The 19,433-nt window shown below is 42.3% G+C and overlaps 1 protein-coding gene across 6 annotated transcripts in view; it reads right to left on the bottom strand.

Moving 5' to 3' along the window:
• The window catches only part of DIP2C (DIP2 acetate--CoA ligase C (putative)), a 308,220-nt gene extending 289,030 nt beyond the window's left edge, over window positions 1-19,190 (bottom strand). For all 6 annotated transcript variants that reach the window (XM_014257423.2, XM_005528520.3, XM_088053095.1 and 3 more), the window contains exon 1: window positions 18,985-19,190. In XM_014257423.2, the coding sequence (XP_014112898.1) occupies window positions 18,985-19,069 (85 nt within the window). In that variant the 5' untranslated portion in view covers window positions 19,070-19,190. The remainder of the gene's footprint in view (window positions 1-18,984) is intronic.
• Between the last annotated feature and the right edge of the window lie 243 nt (window positions 19,191-19,433).

The following is a 19,433-nucleotide window of genomic DNA, read 5'->3' as shown; positions in this document are numbered from 1 at the left end:
AGATGATTTTTAAAAATGAACAAGTTTATTCCAGATGTGAAAGTCTTTGAGGCTAAAGAACTCAATAACACGTCAATACTGCAAAGATTGTGGAGATTAAAAATAGCAGCAGAAGGAGGTTTCATCTTCACTTCTACTAGAACAAAAATTGCTGAACAGTGTAGTCTCCTGAAATGGCTGAGATGTCTCTTATAGTCTTTCTCATACTGGATCCCTTACATCACCAGTTGAACTCTTGAAGGATTATCTAGGCATCCTTTCTTCTTACATGTCCTTTTGGATGTTTTCTTCTTCTAGTTGTGCAGTCCATCCCTGGACAGCAGAATCTTTAACCATGCAAGCACATTCACACTTACAATCATGTATTTCAGCTCTAATTCTTTTCAATATGTCTTAAGCCCATAATAAAAGCACCATGTTCCATGCAACTAAGTTTGTGCCTACACATTTCCATAAGCAAATAAAATAATCCACAGTTGCACAGCTTTATGGAACTATTCAGATAAAAATTTCTTCTACATGAATGTCACACTGCAGTTTCCAGACCAGTCAGTTTTTCACAGGATAATCCACAATAAAATGCCCCACAGCTTTTTATACTAGACTGTAAAGAAAGATGTAACACTTGTTCTTGGCTTTAAGTGGTAGCAGAGGGCTCCCAGAGTAGCAATTCTATTTCTTAGAGTATAATGGTGTCCAACCTCAATTTACTATGTTGTATCAACCTGAGGTTTGTCAATAATACATAACTTCATGTCTGAAGCTAACACTTTTTTAAGAACCCATATACAGTATTAGTTTCCCAAACATAAGAGATTGTTCTTAACCTAAAGATGAATCACCACTGGAGAAGCACCATCTGGAAACAAAGCAGTTTTTCCTGCAGCACAGGAAAGAATGGCATCTAAGAATTGTAGTTCATCCCCAAGACATTAGATATAAGGTAGGAAATACAAGGAGAACTTTTTCATGTCTGTGTGATCAGCAAACACTTGAATTTCTTATGACCTGAAAGAAAAACTCAAACAAAACAGCTATCAACATATGAATCCTTGAGATATCACAGAAAAAATAAAAATAAATAAAGGGGCGTGGGGGATAATCACAGCTCAATGTCTTGAGCTCCTGGTATATATTATTAATGTTCTGGAGTGGTTATTGACATGTTAGTTGGAGACTTAACTTTACGGGCACATATTCATCTAGAGATGTTTCAGGAGAACAGGTCGTGGGCATCAGCAATATAAGCTGCTACTGGATGTGAACCCACCATAGCTCTGCTGCCTGCCCTGCTGAGGCTCTGAGAAGAACACAACACTGCTTCTGCCACTGATGGGAGGTCTGAGCACGCACCTCCAGCCACCAGCCCAAGGACAAGGAAGGACTCTGGCTCAGAAGCAGCATCCACCTCTGCCTCAAGCTGCTGGGCAAGTCTTAGAGCCAGCTCTGAATTTCAAAGCTCTTTTGTTTCCAACTCAAAACCTTCTGTATATCTATGTCCTTGTCTGCCAAACTGATCTTCCCTCATTATTCTCCCAACTTGGGAACGGGTCTGAATTTGCTCCAGTTTTCAGTTTGGTTCAGTGAGAGCCAGAGCCCCTACAGATCGCCAGACACTGTAAATGGAAAGGCACAACAGGTTCATGTAAACCTCAAGATATATACAATAGAGTTTTACTTTATTGACTGTGTATTTCAAGGCACCAGAGGTCATAATGGTTAATTGTTCCAAGCCAAAAGACATTGTTGCAAATTCAGCAAGAGCATGTAATTCATTTCAGGTGACTGAACTGAAATATGCACATCACAAAACTAACTGTAATAAAGATGTCTTCTTAGTCTGTTTAACAGAAACATCGGTGACTCTTTTGAAAGGGTGTGAGTCAGTATAAAAGCCTATACACTACTGAGAAGCAATAAATATAATGGGATTAAAATTATCTTCTTTCGCCAGACAGCTGAGACTGAGCATCAAGAAACCCCACATACCCTGGTGTGATTTAGAAGGCCTCCTAGTGACAGTGATCTGTCCCTTGTCCTTCTTGACCTCAGCTGCTATTTAAGGAATTGGGAGCATTGTGGGGAAGGGGCTTGCACATCTGAGCCACAAAGCTGTGGAAAAATCCGTGACTCAGAACGGGTAACTCGCACATGCCTATCCCTAAGGGAGCTGCTGCCTCCTATAACATTCCCTTAAGTGGGAAGATTTGTTCATTCCAAGAGTCAGTGTGTGAGGTTTTTCTTCCCCTCCTTCTATGAATGTATATTTCTTTATATCTTTAAATATGCCTACATACATTCACATACTGCTTGCAAGAATAATGACGTCTGTGTACGGACTTTTACATTTCAAAAGCTCCTTCCTTAAATATCCCTGGAAATAAATCATTGCCTAAAGAGATGTTTCCACAGCTAAATTCTTAAGTTTCTTAATGTGTCACATTTAGCCCTTAATGGAATACATAGTCCTTGTCCACATTCTTATATCTAAATTTTAGTTATTCTATCAGTGACAGACTAACTTCTTACCCTCCTCACCCCACAGCAGTGGGTAGAAACAATTGCATACTTGACTTTGCAGACCATTCCTTTCACACCACAAACAATCAAAAGTTTCTGCTATCCCCATCTTATGAAACACAGGAACAGAGGACTAAACCACCATAAATGCTGGATACCACAAAAGGACCAAGCTTTTTTAATCAACTACATTTTCACACAGGTTCATGAAGCAAAACTAACTCATGAGGCTTCAGACCAAGTTCAGTAGATTCCAAGTACACCAGGAAAACATCACGATGAATGGTAAAAGGAAGATGAAAATTAAAAACTAGCCATAAATTTATTGCATGGTCCTGAACAGAATCTTTTATCTCATGTGTTGAACGCAGCAATATACTCTCAAATTCCTAAAACAGAAACAATTTATGCCTTTGACATACAATGTCAAAGGACTGAGACACTGATCACTTGACCTCTCCTGTTCTTTTGCTATTTTGAAAATCCCGTGAAGAAATTAAATGTATCTTCTCACCCACCCCTCAACTGCCTCTTTTTCCCCATAAGAAAATGGCTTGAATACAGTCTTCAGGAAATTACCCTATTGGATCCAGATTTTTCATATCCCTGAGCTGCAAACCCAGCTCTGGAAAGCAAGAGATAGGCATTTTTTCTTTGGCTGGCAATTACATTAATTGGTCTATGAAACACTTTTTTTAAGGCAAAGATGAAAAAGGCAGAAAGTGCAAGGCTGGAGCAATTTTTCCTTACTTCCTCATGATTCTGGCCTTGCAGCAAAAGGTGAAGAGAAACAGCTTCAAAACATTTTCCAGAAGATGGCTGCTTAGATCAACCTGCATTCAGGAGGAAAGGCAATTCCTTGTATTCCCCTATTTCCACACTGTGTTGAAAGCAAGAACCTGCACTGGGATTTTAAGGTGATTGCACACGTTTGGCTGCAGACAGAAGGCCCCTGCCCATGACACGTGTCTTCTGACAAGCTACTGAATGTATCCTTCTCCACAACATGTATTGAATGAGGGGGCTCCTGGAGTTGCTCTCTTTTTCTTGCAAACTCTATAAAGCACTGAGCAAGCACAGAAAATGAGATACAGGTGTGGTCAGTTCATAGGTTCATTCGATTCATCATTCATCTAATGACCTGACCTTAAACATAAAGTGAAGCATCATTTAAACAAAAATTGCTTGAAGATCCCTTTCCATTTGCTCAGTAATCCAAAAGAAAGACTGTTGATCCTTTGATTTAACACTGAATCTCTTTTTCAAGCAAGCAGTGAAGATGCCATCAACCTTTTTTTTCCATGCAGGAGACAAACATGCTCACTCCATGTGTGACAATTTGGTTTAAGTTAAGCTGGCAGTACCAGTGAGACTGAAGCACATGCCTAAAATGCCTTGCTGAACTGGGACCATACTCTACATAGCTTTCTCTCACAAAAGCTATGTCCAGCTGCTCACTGAACAGTCAGGAGACGATGTGGATATGGGAGTTCTTCCATATTTGAAAGCTGTGTTCATACCCCAAAAAATACAGCCCAGTTTTGCTTTTTATAGAGAGGAAAAGAAAGCCTGGTGGCTGAGAAAGTATTAATAGTGTGAGGCCAAACATTCATCTGAGGACCACAGCTACAAGATCACTCCTATAAGAAGGCTCACTGTGGGTTTTTCTACAATGCAAAGAATTGGTGACTGATTTCTACCTCTGCCAGGGGGACTCATTGTTGCATTACTGACATGAAACTTTGAAAAAATATGCACTATTTAACTGTGTGATTACAGCTGCATACTACTCTCAAAACAAATCTCAATAAAAATAATAAAAGATCTCATCAACATTTGAGGTATTTTCATATCTAAAATCAGTGTTAATAAGTAATTGAACAAAATTATTTTCAAAGCCATTCAGTTCTGCTCATTTCCCTGCTCCTGACAGAACCAAGGGAAATACTTTTCCATAGATATAAACAAGCATATAGTTCCATCATACAAAAAAAAAACAAACCAGGAATTGTTTAATTGACAGTCATATACTTGAGTGATGATCCTAATGACAGTATTAAAATCATCACAAGCACCCTTACCCATGCTTGGATTCTAGTTCATTTACATAAGATGTAAATTTACTGCCATTATCAAGGTTTGCATACAAAAAGCAGTAACATTATTTTAAGGGAAACAACTTCAGAACCAAATATCTGTTTAATGCACTGTGCTTCACCTCTCATGTGGCATATTTTTGCTGACTATCACTAAACTGCACAAGGCATAATTACATCCAAAATTTTAAAACTTGGTGTTACAGCAAATCTCAGGTATTAATTCACTGCAGGAGAGGCCAAGTATGCCATTCTAAAATCCACATACAGTGGGTGATCCACAAGAAATGTGCTGGGAAGCACAAAATTACTTATCAGTGAAAGGGTGGAAATTTAGGGGGGTATCACAGAATGGCTGAGGATGGAAGGAGCCTCAAGAGGTCACCTTGTCCAACTCTCCCTCTCAAGCAGGGCCACCTAGAACAGGTGTTGCCCACGTCCAGACAGCTTTGTGAGCATCTCAAAGGATAGGGAGTCACAACCACCCTGTGCAAGCTGTAATAGCCTCAAAGTAAAAAAATGTTTTCCTTATCTTCAGTGTAGTTACACAAATTATTTTATTCAGCAGAAAAACTGGATTTAGATGTTTCTATGCATGCACCCCTTCCCAATGCATCCATCTTTTTCTCTATGCATACTGTTCAGACCCTATTCTCAGCAGGATGCAGTTATTTCTGAAGTTGCACTTTATAGCACACACTGTTGAATTGCTCCAACTTTAAGTGCTAGAAAAAGAAACTTACTCGGGGAAAAAAAAACTCTATGAGATTTTCTTTCTTTTCTTGTTTTCTTGTTTCTTTTGGTTTTGTTTTGTTGTTTGTAAACCCAGGCATCAGTGGAATCATAACCCACCTGCAAACAGCAACAAGGCAGCAGTGACAGCGAAAAGGACTTTTAAAATCTGGCTTCACGCCACATCATGTATAACCCTCAGCCCTGTTGTTCCAAGCCTGGCTCCCCAGGAAGCTGTATTTTGTATTTTGTGGGCACTCATGTTAACACCACAGGCTAAACTGGGCATAGCACTTGCACTGAGCAGAGAAGAGGTGCAGGATACAGCAATCACACAATCCAACTCTTCTCGATTTAGGCCTGGAGCTGGAAAATAGGTGCAAGTAACATGACTCTGCCCCAGCTGGCACTGAACCCTCTGCAGCTAGGAAGTTAACAGAAGCCAAGAAGAAGGGCCTTTATTTTTCTTCTCCTTTTCCACATACAAGTGTGAAAGGAGACACGCTTCAGTATGCCAGGGATGTTTTACAGCCATGCTGCGCATTGTGCTAAATGACAGTGCCGGGGAGGGGCAGGGTGGGAGCAGAAATCTTTATATAGAACTGAGAGCAGTAATTCAGCCCCTGACAGTCATATGAATACAGCCCTGCTGAACACAAACAGTATCTTTCTCTGGTATTAGGCTATTAGGCAGATAAGGCTCCACTTTGGATTTGAAAGACTTAAACTGACAAACGATCTTGGGTTCTTCTTCACCCTGCAGACGGTGGCAGAGGGCTGGAGGAATCTCTGCACTTTCCACTGCTTATATAACAGGTGTACTCATAAATATGTAAAGATGATTTGAAGATACAGTTTCTAATCCATGCTTTATGCCTGAACAATTTAAATTGCTTTCATCATGTAGACAGCATTGCCAGCTCTTTGCAAGTAGTTCCTTTATAATTTTAGGCTCTATTAGCTGTATTTTTGTTTAGTGTGGGTTTCACGTGAATTGAGAGAAAAAAAAAAAAACCCACCCACACTGAATGGGGATATAATTAAGAGAAATGCATTTTTAGATGGAAAATAGATGTCACGACTTAGCTCCAGATCAGATTTCAAGAAATTTAAGATGCACATTTTCCATAAATGCCTTGCACTGTACAGAGGATACCCTAATCTAGCTCTAAGCAAACATGACAGAACTAAACAACAACAACCAAAAAAGCAAACATCAAGCATGACCAATAGAACACATAGCTCAGCTAGTGTCTCTACAGCCTGTAAGTTTCAGCAGTTAACAAGTTTATTATTCCATGACAGAAATTTGTTTGAAATCAACTTAAGAATAAAATATTTCAATTTGCAACATGTTGGCCCTGACATGCTTCAAGAGCAATGTTTCCCATGTGAAAAAGAAGCAATTGCAAAAGGGGGCATCACATGAATTACCTACATGATGATCCTGTACCAAGTGGACTGTTTAAGCCCTGGTGGAAGGACAGATGACCAAGGAAGGTGGGGCAGGATGATGGAATGACCCTGACAGGCCACACCATGGCCAGATGGCTTTAGAGAGAAGAAAGTCAGAAATTAAACAGTGAGGGGAGGGGAAAACAGAGAGGTGAGAAGAAGCTAAAAATTAAAGTAAAAGGCACATATGTTGGCTTTCTGTCACACAGAAACAGGTGATACCAACCATGTATTAAAGGACCAGAAATGCTACAGAGCTTTAGTGCTAATGAGTGCCTTCCAGCCAATGAGTAACAACTTCTCTAAATATGGACTGGTTTCCCAGTCCTGAATGGGGTTCCCATCTTTCCACTGGGAGTACATCATGGCCCGTTGCTCCATATAAGTAAATGCTCTGTCTCAAACGCAAGATGTTCTACCACCAACGATTACACACCAAGTGAAGTAAAAGTATCTGTTTCTTTTTGCCATACACCATAGCACAGATCCTTAAATATCACAGACTGCTTCTGACTATTCACAGACCTAGCTTTAAGGGAAGTACACCCATTAGTGCAGTCCTGATGCCAGCATAGCTTTTGCCATTTATTTTTAGGTGAACTGGACTTTGTTCTGAGTGAAAAAATAAATACAATAATTTATTTTGGAAAAACTTATACTCCCCACCCTTATCTGAGCCCCTGAAAATTAAGCTTCAGCTTTTACATTGAAAATACTACCATACTGCTATTTTGTGGAGATTTCAATCACCTTTCAACTGCACTTCCTATTGTAATTTTATTGTAATTACTATTGTACTCTCCTAGGAGCCCAACTCGGTGAGGTGTGGCTCCTTTATTGTCTGTGCTGGGCTCAGAGGTGGAATGCAGAAACCAGTGAAGGAGGTAACCCAGTCCATGACAACAGTCATACAGCATTCTCAAAAGAAGCCTGGAGAACAGGTGCCACAGTGTTCCAGAAGAATGTGGCCACTTAGATGCTTTATCCTCTCTTAACTCTAACACAACTATGGGAGCAATTTTTGAGAAAGAAGGACACATAATATGTTTCACTAATACTTAAGTAAGACATTTTGGTAGCATCTACTGGCTACCATTTTCAAACTACCACTTTTTACACGCTCCCCATGAGCAAAAGAACCTTTTACTCTAGGGGAAAGTCAGGGGAGATGTCTTTGGGTGTCTGATTTAGAGCAGATTTATGACAGAGTGAAAAAACCTCTAAAATTCAGAACACAAAGCTATTCATGTTTAAAAAGTTCATTTCTAAGAAGAGTTGGCTTCTTCTTCTTCTTCTTCCCAATTTCAGTCTAATCTAGTCCTAGATACTCAATTTGCTTTGGTCTAAAGAAGGCACAAAGGATCAAGCTGGCAGATGAGGCCTGGTGATATTTCTAGTATATATCCTGCACCAGAGTGGCTTATAAAGAAAGTCAAATCTGAAATTGTATTTGTTATTTACCAGAAGAAATCAATTACAATACTTAAGAGCTAATGGGCATTTGAAGAAGCATACATGTGCAGTTTCACATTTTGAATGATGTACAATAGACATAACATTGCAGGTGATATTACCTTACCAAAATACTCAGAAAAGCACTTTGCAGGTCAGCCAAAGCCAGACCACCACCTAGGAATGACAAGCACCATCACAAGCAGTAAGAGGACTTTATGTTTCAGAGATGCTGTGTTTTTTGCATGATCTTCATGAAAGAAAAGAGCCCAGAGTATTTCCTCAATAGCAGAAAGAGTTGGTACATGAACCAGCTGGAATTCCTTCCTCTCAGGAGAGAGAAACTGGCACTGATGAGAAAGGATCCAGGCTTCCTAGACTTGTTTGAAAGGTATCCTATGGAGAGAAAACTCTTATGGACAAGGTTACCACAAGTTAACAAATGTCTCTGAAAGGTCCAGCAGTCAAAGATGAAATTTAACATCGCTGTGGCTATTTCTGGCTCAATACATCCCACACACAGCTTCCTCACTTTTCACAAGATGACCCCAATCACCTCGCTCAGCCACACAGCATCTTTGGTAGAACAAAAAACAGACAGGAGGCTGACCTTCAAAGCCAAGGAAGAAATATTAGACTTGCCAGGAGCCCTCATCTTCCTCAGAATTACCACTAGCAGACAATACCAGCCACAGCATTATTGTGCTCAGGAAGAAAAACAGTGTCTGGGTTAAGCAACAACAAATATCTTCTCCCACTGCAAACAAAGGAGTATGTTCTCTGTTTCACCTTGCTCCAGAAGTGACTGCTGGAGGTCAAAGACACCAGCTTTGTGAAACTCCCAATAAACAAAACAGTTTTCACAGACGTTCCGACGGCAGCACTAAGGCACAGAGTCACTTTTCCTGCTCCTACACCCTTCATCTACCACTACAGTGAAGAGCAAATACAAGTTACTACAGTCAGACAGTGAGGCAGAAGCAAAGACATCACAGCAAAGAGCAACCTTGGGCATAGGATGCAAGAAGGATTAATCTTTAGAGGAAGTAAGTACTTTCTTATTTTTTATCCAAATTATTACAAAGGACAATATCTTTACGTAGAAACCAATGATTAAGCAAAGTACAGTAAACTTCAAGGAAGCTTTTAAAAATGTTATTTTTCTGCCATTTCTTGTTTATATAGAAGTCCCCTGAGCTACAGGCAAATATATGAGTAGCCAGTATTTAAGCAAGTATTATCAGAGCGGCTGCCTTTGATACCCTCTCAAACTGTAATGTATGCACAATCCTTACAGTGTTCAATATTGACTTAAAACAAATTACTACTGCAAGTAAATGTCAAGTCATCTCTAGTAAAATATTGAAAACATACTAAACCTGAAATTCTAAGATGTTGCAGTGCCTTTTGGAGTTTCCAGGAAAACACATATCATAATATAGGACTAGACATTTAAAAAATGCCACTATAAAAGCACTAAACCAGTGTATTTCTGGTCAAGGGTGGCTCCAGTGGTTTACAAACCTATGTACACACACAAACTTCTTACATTTACTATGTCTTAGAAAGGAGCCATCCACCAGTTCTACTTGTAGGTAGATTTGTTTTGAAAGATGTTGAGTCTTCTATGCAAGTGTTTCACTGTTTATCTACTGTTATTAATACTTTCTGTCTTATCTTCAAACTCCACTTGTCTAATTTCCATTCCTAGGAGTTCAATCTTCTGTTGTTTTGGACTGCTAATGCTCTGCAGTATGAGAAAGTATTCCTCCATCCCCAACACAAGACTTCTCAAATAATCAAAATAAACTCCAATCTTTCTCCTGGTAAATAATGTTTATTAAGACTGCTTTAATCCCCAATGTCCATGCCTCTACTCTTGGTCACTCTTCAAGATCTCTTCTGAAATGCTTGTCCAACTCTCCCAAGCCTGTGACTGAAGTCAGTGTTTGCCAGAGACACAGATAAAACCTTGTGATTGGAATGTGCCAAACTTTAACAGCATAAAATTCATAAACATAAAACACAAGACTTTTTTCCATCACCATAAAAGCAAAATATTAAATTTAACTGCTGATAGTCCCATTGTTGCTGCTCAACATAACAAATCAACCTTTTCTATTACAACACAAAGCAAATTTGAAGTAGAGCAAATTAAAAGTACAGCCTGTTATTTTCCCTCTCAGAAATAAACATTACTCCACAGTCCAACAGTACTTTTTCTTAAAAAAGGTTAATCCCTTACTTCACAACACTCAGAGAACTTATGGCATCTACTAAAGAAAGTATCCATTATTTTTTTCAGACTAAAAAGACATGGCAAATGAAATTGAGCTCTTCCAACAAATTCAGCAAAGGGGTTTGCCATTATCATCATTCAGGAAAGAGCAGGGATGTTTCTACATTTTGCTGTTTCACTGGGTAAGTGTTGTTGGTTCCTCCTCAGGCATCTGCCAAAGAAGTCTAGCATTTCAAACAATTTTTACTTCAAGATTCTTCACTAAATTTGAACTGCTTGCATGCCACCACAATGCCATAATTTTATTTGTTCACACATTCATAAAAAATAACTGGTCATTTAAATATTTCTTTCAAGGATAAGAGGCATAGCACACAAAATTCTAAACTTCGCTCATTCCCCTTGAAATTATAACAATGAAAAATGTGAGTTAATATGACTAAGGATATCCCCACAAAAGAAAAAAGGTGAGGTTTTATTATTTGCTACTACCAGGAAGAAATTTTCTGTACAATTCCAGAGCCGTTCTGTAAAAGTTGATATGAAAAGTCCAAAGACCAGTTTGGTCCATTTTCTCACTAAATGGTAATAATAGATGCAATATCCCTGCAGCCATCCTGCTAATAGCACATAACTCTTCCTGGAGGGTCCACACAGATGGACCAGTCCAGGGCTGCTTTCTCTGAGGAGACTGTTGCTAGGGTCTCTGTATTTTGCCAGGCTGTTTATGGACACATGGACATCCACACAGTAGGAAAAAGAGTGTCAGAACACTTTGTTTGAGTGTCTAAGCCAACCAAAAGTCTCTGAATTTTTGCTGGTGTAGGCAAACTTTCAACCAGCAGCCTACCAGTGAAAAACCAGGCCCCATTATTTACACTTCAGTATTTGTCACAGGTTCATTAAGAAACATTTCCTTGGCTTCTGAGCAGCTCTTACCAGACCACACTTACAGGATCTTTTTTTGATGTTTTAATCTTAAATACAGATCAAGCCAAGATTTGAGTGAATAAACTGCAGATGTCACAGTTTGGAAATACAGACTCTGGATCCAGAGAGATACAGGACCAAACAAGTCCCAACATCCATTTCTACTTATATACAAAGACAGCACTTGAAGAATCCCTCTGTCCCCTCCACTGCCACCATTCTGCAGACCCAGCCATATTCATAAAAGCAAAAACCCCCTCAAGCATCCTAAATGACAGTATATGTATGGCTCAGTCTTTGGAAAGCAAACAGCCCCTTCAAAAGTTGGAGGAAATATCTTCTCTTCCAAGTTATCAAGATCCCTCATGAGAGTCCTTCCTCTAGTTATCCAACCACTTAACACAAGTCTTAAAAAGAGATCACTGAAACACCATACACTTTTCAACATTAACTTCTGCTGTAAAATAATGTGGCAATTATGCACACCCTGGCTCTGGATGCTGCTCTAAGCACTGCAAGTTAGACTGTGCCTACCAAACTGCCAGGAACCAGCAAATGACTCTGCTCTCCAAAAAGGGACTGCAAGAAGCACTCTGGCACACCTCCCTCCATCCCAAAAGCCATGCACAGAGTGCCCTGGTAGGATTTCACACAGCTTTACACAGAAACTCCTCTTCTGTGGCAAGAGGCTCCAGCTAAAGCCATGGCCACAGTCTTCTGCCCAGCATCTGTCTCAAGCTGTATTGTTCTAAGTATTTCTACTCCTGTATTTACTGTTTTATTGCAGAATATGATGGTGTCCCCAGTATATTTTACACTGTTTTGAAGTCATACTTAATCCTGGGGATAAATAATACTTGCTAGCAATTAGATGCCCAAGCTAAGACTACCAGGGGGAAAAAAAATGAAAAAAAAAAAGATTTATTTACACAGGTCTAAAATGAGCAATTCCCCAGCGTTCTGCACCAAGTGGAGTTAAATAAACCAGTTCCCATCTTTTAATGTATGTTTACCCTAGTAATACAAGGAAAGAACAGAATTCTGCAGAGAGCAATCATGTTTTGGAAATGCCCCCACACCACCACAGTCAGGGAGAGAACCAGGAGCTGTGGTTAACAATCAGGAAAGGCTCCTCACAAGCCAGGAAAAGACTGCTCCATCCAGATCCCGCGCTGGGGCTGCTGACTGCAAGGAGGTTCTCAAGAAGAAAAGGGGGAAAAAAGGAGGCGGGGGAGGAAAGAAGGCAGAATGGGATCATCATGAGTTTGGCAAAAATGAAGCTCACCCACTGAGAAGATAGGGGAATATACATGCATAATTTTACATGGATTAAGAGTTTGTGTCAAATCTGTGATGCACTGTGGTGAATTCTTATACTGCAGTGACTCATCTTGTCTGACAGTTGCTGGGGAATTAAAGCAGTTATTTTTAAAAAATTATATGTCCTGCTTGACGCGTTATACAAATAGCCTCTTAAAAAATTAAAACGCAGTCAATGCATTTTTAAGTATAGGAGAGCTATGGTACATTTAGGATTCTGCGTACCATACCACAAACATCCATTCTGAGCTAGGAAGACCTAAAGGAATCTGCTGATATGCCTTCAGAGAAACTGATCTTTTTGCTGTTCACAATCCAAATCCTGCATCAAAAATTAGTTTATTACCTCTGCTTTTAGACAGCATGAAAACACTTTCCCCCAAGAAAAATTAAACCCAATGAAAGAGGCGTGCTAAACCTGAATTCCTCCGATACCAAAGGATATCTGGAATCAGAATGACTGTGTTTCCCTTCTGATGGATCAGCACAAACAGGTGAGCACCTTTCCAGGGAAGGCAGCACACTGACTCACAGCCACAGGTGCGCACAGGTTTGGCAAGGGGAAGCAGCGCTGGCTCCTGCTCCCTGCGCTGCGCAGCACAGCCACCCAGACGTAACCTGAAGCTGCAAAGGGCAGCTCCTTGCAGCGTGTGTTCTCCTCAGAAATACACTGTTTACTCCCTGCTTTGCCTATAAAACTGACACTCCCTCGGCAACTTTCACACATCCTTGGGAAAAGTGTCTCGAGTACGTCAGTTGTGTAATACAGCAAAGATCATCTGAATGATCTATTAAGTGTAACCCTTGGGCATCAATGCTGTTCAACATCAGCTGGCAATAAAGGTGTATTTACAGCATGCCTTCAGGACAGCTGTTCTGGGAACATCCTGGAGATTTGCATAGTCTGTTTTACAAGGCATTACCATGTACTTCTACTGAAGGAGTGGCAGAGAATTCTTTTGACACACATTAAAAGCCCTTAAGTCCAAATAGCACAGTGAAGGAGGCAATTAAAAATATTTAGAATTAAAAAAAAAAAAAGAAGAAACCCTTCAAATTCCAGTGCCTGAAAATACAAATGATTAACTCATGAACGAATTGAACCTGTTTTTAAAATAATCAGCTCACAGTCCCTCTCCAACTTGAGCACCATCAGAGAAACAAAATAGCTGATGAGAGGAGCTTCATCTAAAAAAGAAAGGTTTCTGTTGACAGTGCTCTTGATTTTATCATAATTTCCATGATACCCAGTATATTTTCTTAAAGCCCTAGTCTCCCATCTAACTCCCATGAAAATTTCAGCTTTATGTATTTTGAGTAAATTAGTCCTCTCTCCCCCAGAAGAAAGTAACTGAAAACATGAGCCAACTCTCAACAGCTCAAAAAACAACACAAAGCAAATGTGAGTGTTGAATTTCTTAGTTCATTTCTCACCTAAACTCAAGAAGCATTAACACTCTGTCATTGCACAGGTGATACTCACTTTCTAAGCAGAGAACTATCTCTCAAGGAGTGAATTAAAAGGATGACTCTGTGTCCCAAATCACAGAGGTGTGCTAGTTATTGAAATTTTCACACTTTAAAACCTCTCTGCAAGTGAAGTCAGCTGGCAAATGTTAGGGAGAAATAATAATAAGAGGAGTTAACTACACATCTCTGGTCTCAACCCAGCAACTACAGGCAGACAATAAAAGACATAACTTACACCAAATAAAATAATAAACCTGGCCAGAAAGTAACTCAATCAACCCAAGCAATATTACCAAATATAATTGAGCCAGTCAATACAGTGAAAGCAGAGGACCAAATTAATTAGGTGACTTCACATCCAGTGCCTTTGGGAATAAGTAATCACTTATTAAAGATCTGCTGAGACTTTTTTGAAAGTGCTCTTTAGAGAAAAGTTGAGACTTTCAAAAAAAGAAACCTGCAATGCCTCACATGTTTAAAATGGAAGAGGACTAGAATTATAGTATGGAACATAGGGAAAATAGTTTCTGAACACGATGGTTTTCACATTTTCCATGTGGTGTCTGTGGTTCTTTAAGTGTTTCTGCTATGTTATCTTGGATAAAATACTGGAAGAAATATAGAGCACCTTTGCCCAATTAATTTTGGTTCACTAAATAATTGGAAGGGCAATTTGACCTTGTATACCCTGAAATTGAGGACAAAATGAGAAAAGGGGGAGGGAGCTTTTTTTAAACTTTTATGTGTTTTTAAGAATGAAGGGGTTGTAGAATGACTTTTTTTTTTTTAATAAAACAGCACATTTCAAGACTCCTGGTTTTATTTAATCAGTTCTTCAGTTAACAACCCCCAAGCTATTCTAAAAAACAGTATGATTCATCTATTTCCACCCAGTACAATTTTATACATGGTTAGAAAACTAAAAACCTCATAAAATCCTAAGCAGCCCTGAAGAGCAGCTACTGCAGAGTGACATGTTGATTGCATCAGCCTGGAAGGGCTACTTCTGAGCAATGCAAGCTTGAGTAGCTCAGGGAAACTACCAGAGTGTCAGAGAACATGTACATAACATACCAGCATCAAGCATGTTCACTCAAACACAGCCTAACAAACGTCTCCAGAATATCTGGAATCAAGGATGATTCCACAACTTCAAATATTTAAAAAACTCAAAGTTCTGTTGAGCTGCTGTGTCCTGAAAAACCATAAGAAATATTCCCTTCCCAAAATGAAGTGAAAACACCAACAAGAAGTGTGCTGTTGATGCCTTAGGCTGAATGTAACACTACATGCCACCACATCACCAAGAACATCATTCTCAACATTCTTCGGGGTGCCAGGCTACCTCTGGCACTCGCTCCTCGTGTGGGGCAGGCATCCTGGATACAGAGGAACCTGCTATGCATTTCTGAGTCTGGCTGATCTTCACCTTCTAAGTCATACTAACGAAACTAACAAAATCTAAAATGGTTATTCTCATTTGCATCCATAGTACCTTTTAAATAGCTATGTTAAAACCAAAAAAAGCCCATTCAGACCACAGCAAAGGGGAGGTGGAAGGCAGGTGGCTTGCCCACAGTAACCAACAGGTTAGGATTGTCACAGAGACAAACTTCACAGAGCACCATTAAAGTCCTTTCAACCTTCCTCCTCCCTTTCAACAAACAAGCAGTGCACAACTGCTAAAAAAAAAGAAAAAAAAAAAAAAAAGGCACTTTGCTCTATGGTCTACAAAGCATGTGCTATCTGACACTTCCTGAGGCTCTCCTGCCACATCTCTGCTGCCAGAGAGGCTATGCCCAGTGTGCAGCTGAACAAGGAGCTCAGGATTTGGCTACAGGGGCTGGGGAAAACACCACGGCCCAACTGAAATGTGTGATGACAACTCCCAGTGAAGACTGTGGTTCCAACACCTGCACAGTGCCCGCTGTGCTAGTGGCACAGTAACCAGGTCTGGGCACAGGGACAACAGCTATTTTATGTTCAGTTTAGTTTTGAGATGCACTGCGTGGGCAGGACCCACTCTATCACACTTCCTAGAGCTAGGAAGGAGACAGCTTTAGCTCACAGCCGAGGAATAACCACACAATAATCCTGCCGGTGCTCCTCTCTTTCCCACAAAGCAGCAGCTCCCTTTCAGAAAGTGTTCCTAAAGCTCCAATGTCCATAGCAGGTTTTGGCACAGAGAACCACATGGCTTGGGTACAGGCAGCAGCTCTAAGACCCACAGCACCCAGAAACAAAAACCTCATACTCAAACAATACAACAAATACAATGGTTCAGAAATGCAGCACTTGAAAAAACATCTTCCAAGGAAGTCTGACTTGGGGAAGCACTTTAAAAAGGGACATAAATTACAGCAGTCACTCTGCTCCCAGTGTTATCAATAAGACCCAAACACATTAAAGCATGCAGTTGCCTATTGCTTCCAAAAGTCTCCTGCTTCACAAAGGCAGCAGAGACACCCTAACACATCATGAGCAGAACACATGTTAAAACCTCAATCATGTGAAATTGTATGCACTTGCATAAGTGTGTATCAGTGAATGAAGGCAGTAGACTGGCTCATGACAGCCAAGTGAAGCATAAGCATAAGGTTCTGTACATTCAGGGTGTAGAGACAGAGCTGCCTTGAAAACCATTTAACTCAGGAGTAGCATGGCCAGAGTATGAGCAGACTTCTACAACACAATAAAACTGTACAAATTACTGATCCCACTCTCTGTAGGGACTAATTTTGGGAACAGGCCAGGAGTTGCAGCATGCCTAAAAGTAGGAGCTTTAAGCAGTAAATTATTTCATTTTCTCAGGCACTGAACACTATCATGTACTTGACTAAGAACACACCAAGAGCAGCCTGGGGGAAGACGCTGAAAATGTGATATTGCCTGTTCTTTACCTGCCTCCCAATTCCAACTGATCCTCATTTAGGCTGCCACAGTCAGAACACACAAGCCACCCTGTCTGCTGCATGTAACGCCAGTGGCACATAAAAAACTATATTGTCAGTGGCCTAAACTCATTCACTGTCAGTGGCCTAAACTCATTCCAGATCTAGCTGCAGGGAAGTTATGGCAGTGCAGATACAGATGCCCAATTTCAAACCATGTCCCACTTCCTCAGAGCTTTCTTGGATCATGCTTACAGCAACAGAAACTGCACCACAAAACTGTATTACAACTTTGGAACACTGCATTAGCATATTTATTGAAGGTCTATGCCAGTTTGATTTCAGGTTTTTGGTAAGCATTTACTAAGAGATGTTTTAATTAGTATCTCATTGGTGTGTAGACAATTATGTGACACACACCAAGAAGCATTTTCTGCATAAAGACATTGCATTTACCATGATAGAAACAGCTCTTCCCACCCTCACTACCACAGATGATGGCCAATGGACGGGCAGTGCATCACAGAAAGGCAATACTGTATTTAACTCCTCTTACTTCAAGTTTTCAGGGCCCCATCAGGGAGTGGGAAGCACAAAAATGAGAGCCACAAGAAATCTCAGTAGCTCATTCTCTTCACCCTCAAAGCGTTAAAAGGAAAATACAATGTCAACATCAGCTCCTCCCTGCTGATGAAACTGGCTCCAGCGCATTTTACTTTCTGGCTCGGAGCCCTTACAAACCGTTACAAAAAGACAGAAGACAGACAGACAGCTCAATATATTGACCACTTCCAATAACTAATATGGGACACACTGGGTCATTTGTCCCTTCTATGAAGTGCTGTAGCCTCTTGGTGGTGAACAAACCCTGACATTTGGGGGCAGCATTATTTATTTTTTTTTTTTAGGAAAAAAAAAGGAAGAGGCAGCTAATAGCAGATAGATCTGCGTTTCAAGAAAGAGCCAACGCTAGCATCAATACATATGAATACTGCCCACTCTCTCCCTCCGGGAGACACCAATTCCATCAGATACACTAAAACCGTCTGCACGACTCCGGGCGCTCAGTGCCCATCAGAGAGGGCACTGACAGGCGCTCCTCGCTCCTACCCCGGCGCTGACACACATGGAAAGCGGGGAGCGGGAGCCGGGCTGAGGAGCGGAGGGCGGGCTGGGGCTCCTGCTCATCCTCCCTGCCACGGCAACAGCTCGGGCTGCGTGCGCGCCTTCCCAGCACGGGGACCGGCGGAGCATCACAACCAACCACGCCAAGAAGCCACCACAAGCTTCCAATTATACATTTATAAAAAAATAAATAAATAAATCCCGCAATTAAATATGTATATATATATATATATATATATATATATATCGTTTCGTCTGAGTGACCTGAGTGGTATTGTCCACAACGACCTTACGAGAGGGTGTTTTGTTGCAGCCGACACACACACACACGCTGCGTGGACTCCGCGGGAGTCTCTCGATGCGGCCGCAGCGGGGTCTGGCACGCAGGTACACGGCACGTTTCCGTGAAGCCGCGTTTCCCTGGCAGGGCAGGAGCCCCTCCAAGCCATCCCCACGGATTTTTCCAGCTCCCGCACCACCGCGTGCGCGGCCAAGCCCCGCCGCCAGAGCCCCACGGCCGCCCCCGCCCGCGCCGCGGCGGAGCGCGGGGGGCTCGCAGGTAGAACAAAACCCCCGCGCCGGGGTCCCCCGCCGGCGGCAGGGGCCGTCAGGGGAGCCCCCCGGGCGCCACCGGGCCGGGGCCGGCACCGCAGGGCCGCAGGGCGGAGGGTGTGCGATGGGGAAGCGGGCCGGGGGTGCCGCGCCGCTGCCGCGCCGCCCGCGCCCACCGCCGCCCGCCCCGCCGCGCCTTTACCTTCGGAGAGCTCCAGCTCCAGCTCGGCCAGCCGGGCCCGCACCTCCAGCGGCAGGGACACGCTCTCCAAGCTGCGGTCCGCCATGCTCGTGCGGCGGGGACGGGCTCTCCCCTCCTCTGGCTGCCCGCTCTCCCCCTTTGTCCGCGGCTGGCGGGGCGCGGGAAGGCGGCGGGGCCGCGGCGGGTGGCTGAGTCCTCCCCGCGGTCTCAGCCGGGCATGCAGGGGGAGGCGGGCGGGCGGGCGGGCGGTCCGCGCGGGGGGACGGGGCGCGGAGGGAGGGAATGCGGAGGTTTCTCCTCTCCTCCCCTCTCCTCCTCCTCCTCCTTCGCCGCCTCCTTCAGCGGGGCCCCGCCATGGTTGCTCCCGCCGCCCGCCCGCGATCGCTCCGCATCGGCTCCTCGCCGCGCCCGGCCCACCCTCCCCGCCCCCCGCCGCCCCGCCCCGCCGC

This window comes from Pseudopodoces humilis, chromosome 1, assembly GCF_049639895.1.
Source record: "Pseudopodoces humilis isolate 2021_Gansu_Grassland_sample_001 chromosome 1, ASM4963989v1, whole genome shotgun sequence".
Classification (NCBI taxonomy): Eukaryota; Metazoa; Chordata; class Aves; order Passeriformes; family Paridae; genus Pseudopodoces; species Pseudopodoces humilis.
Note: the sequence above shows the minus strand (reverse complement) of the source record. Positions and strands in the feature narration are given on the sequence as shown.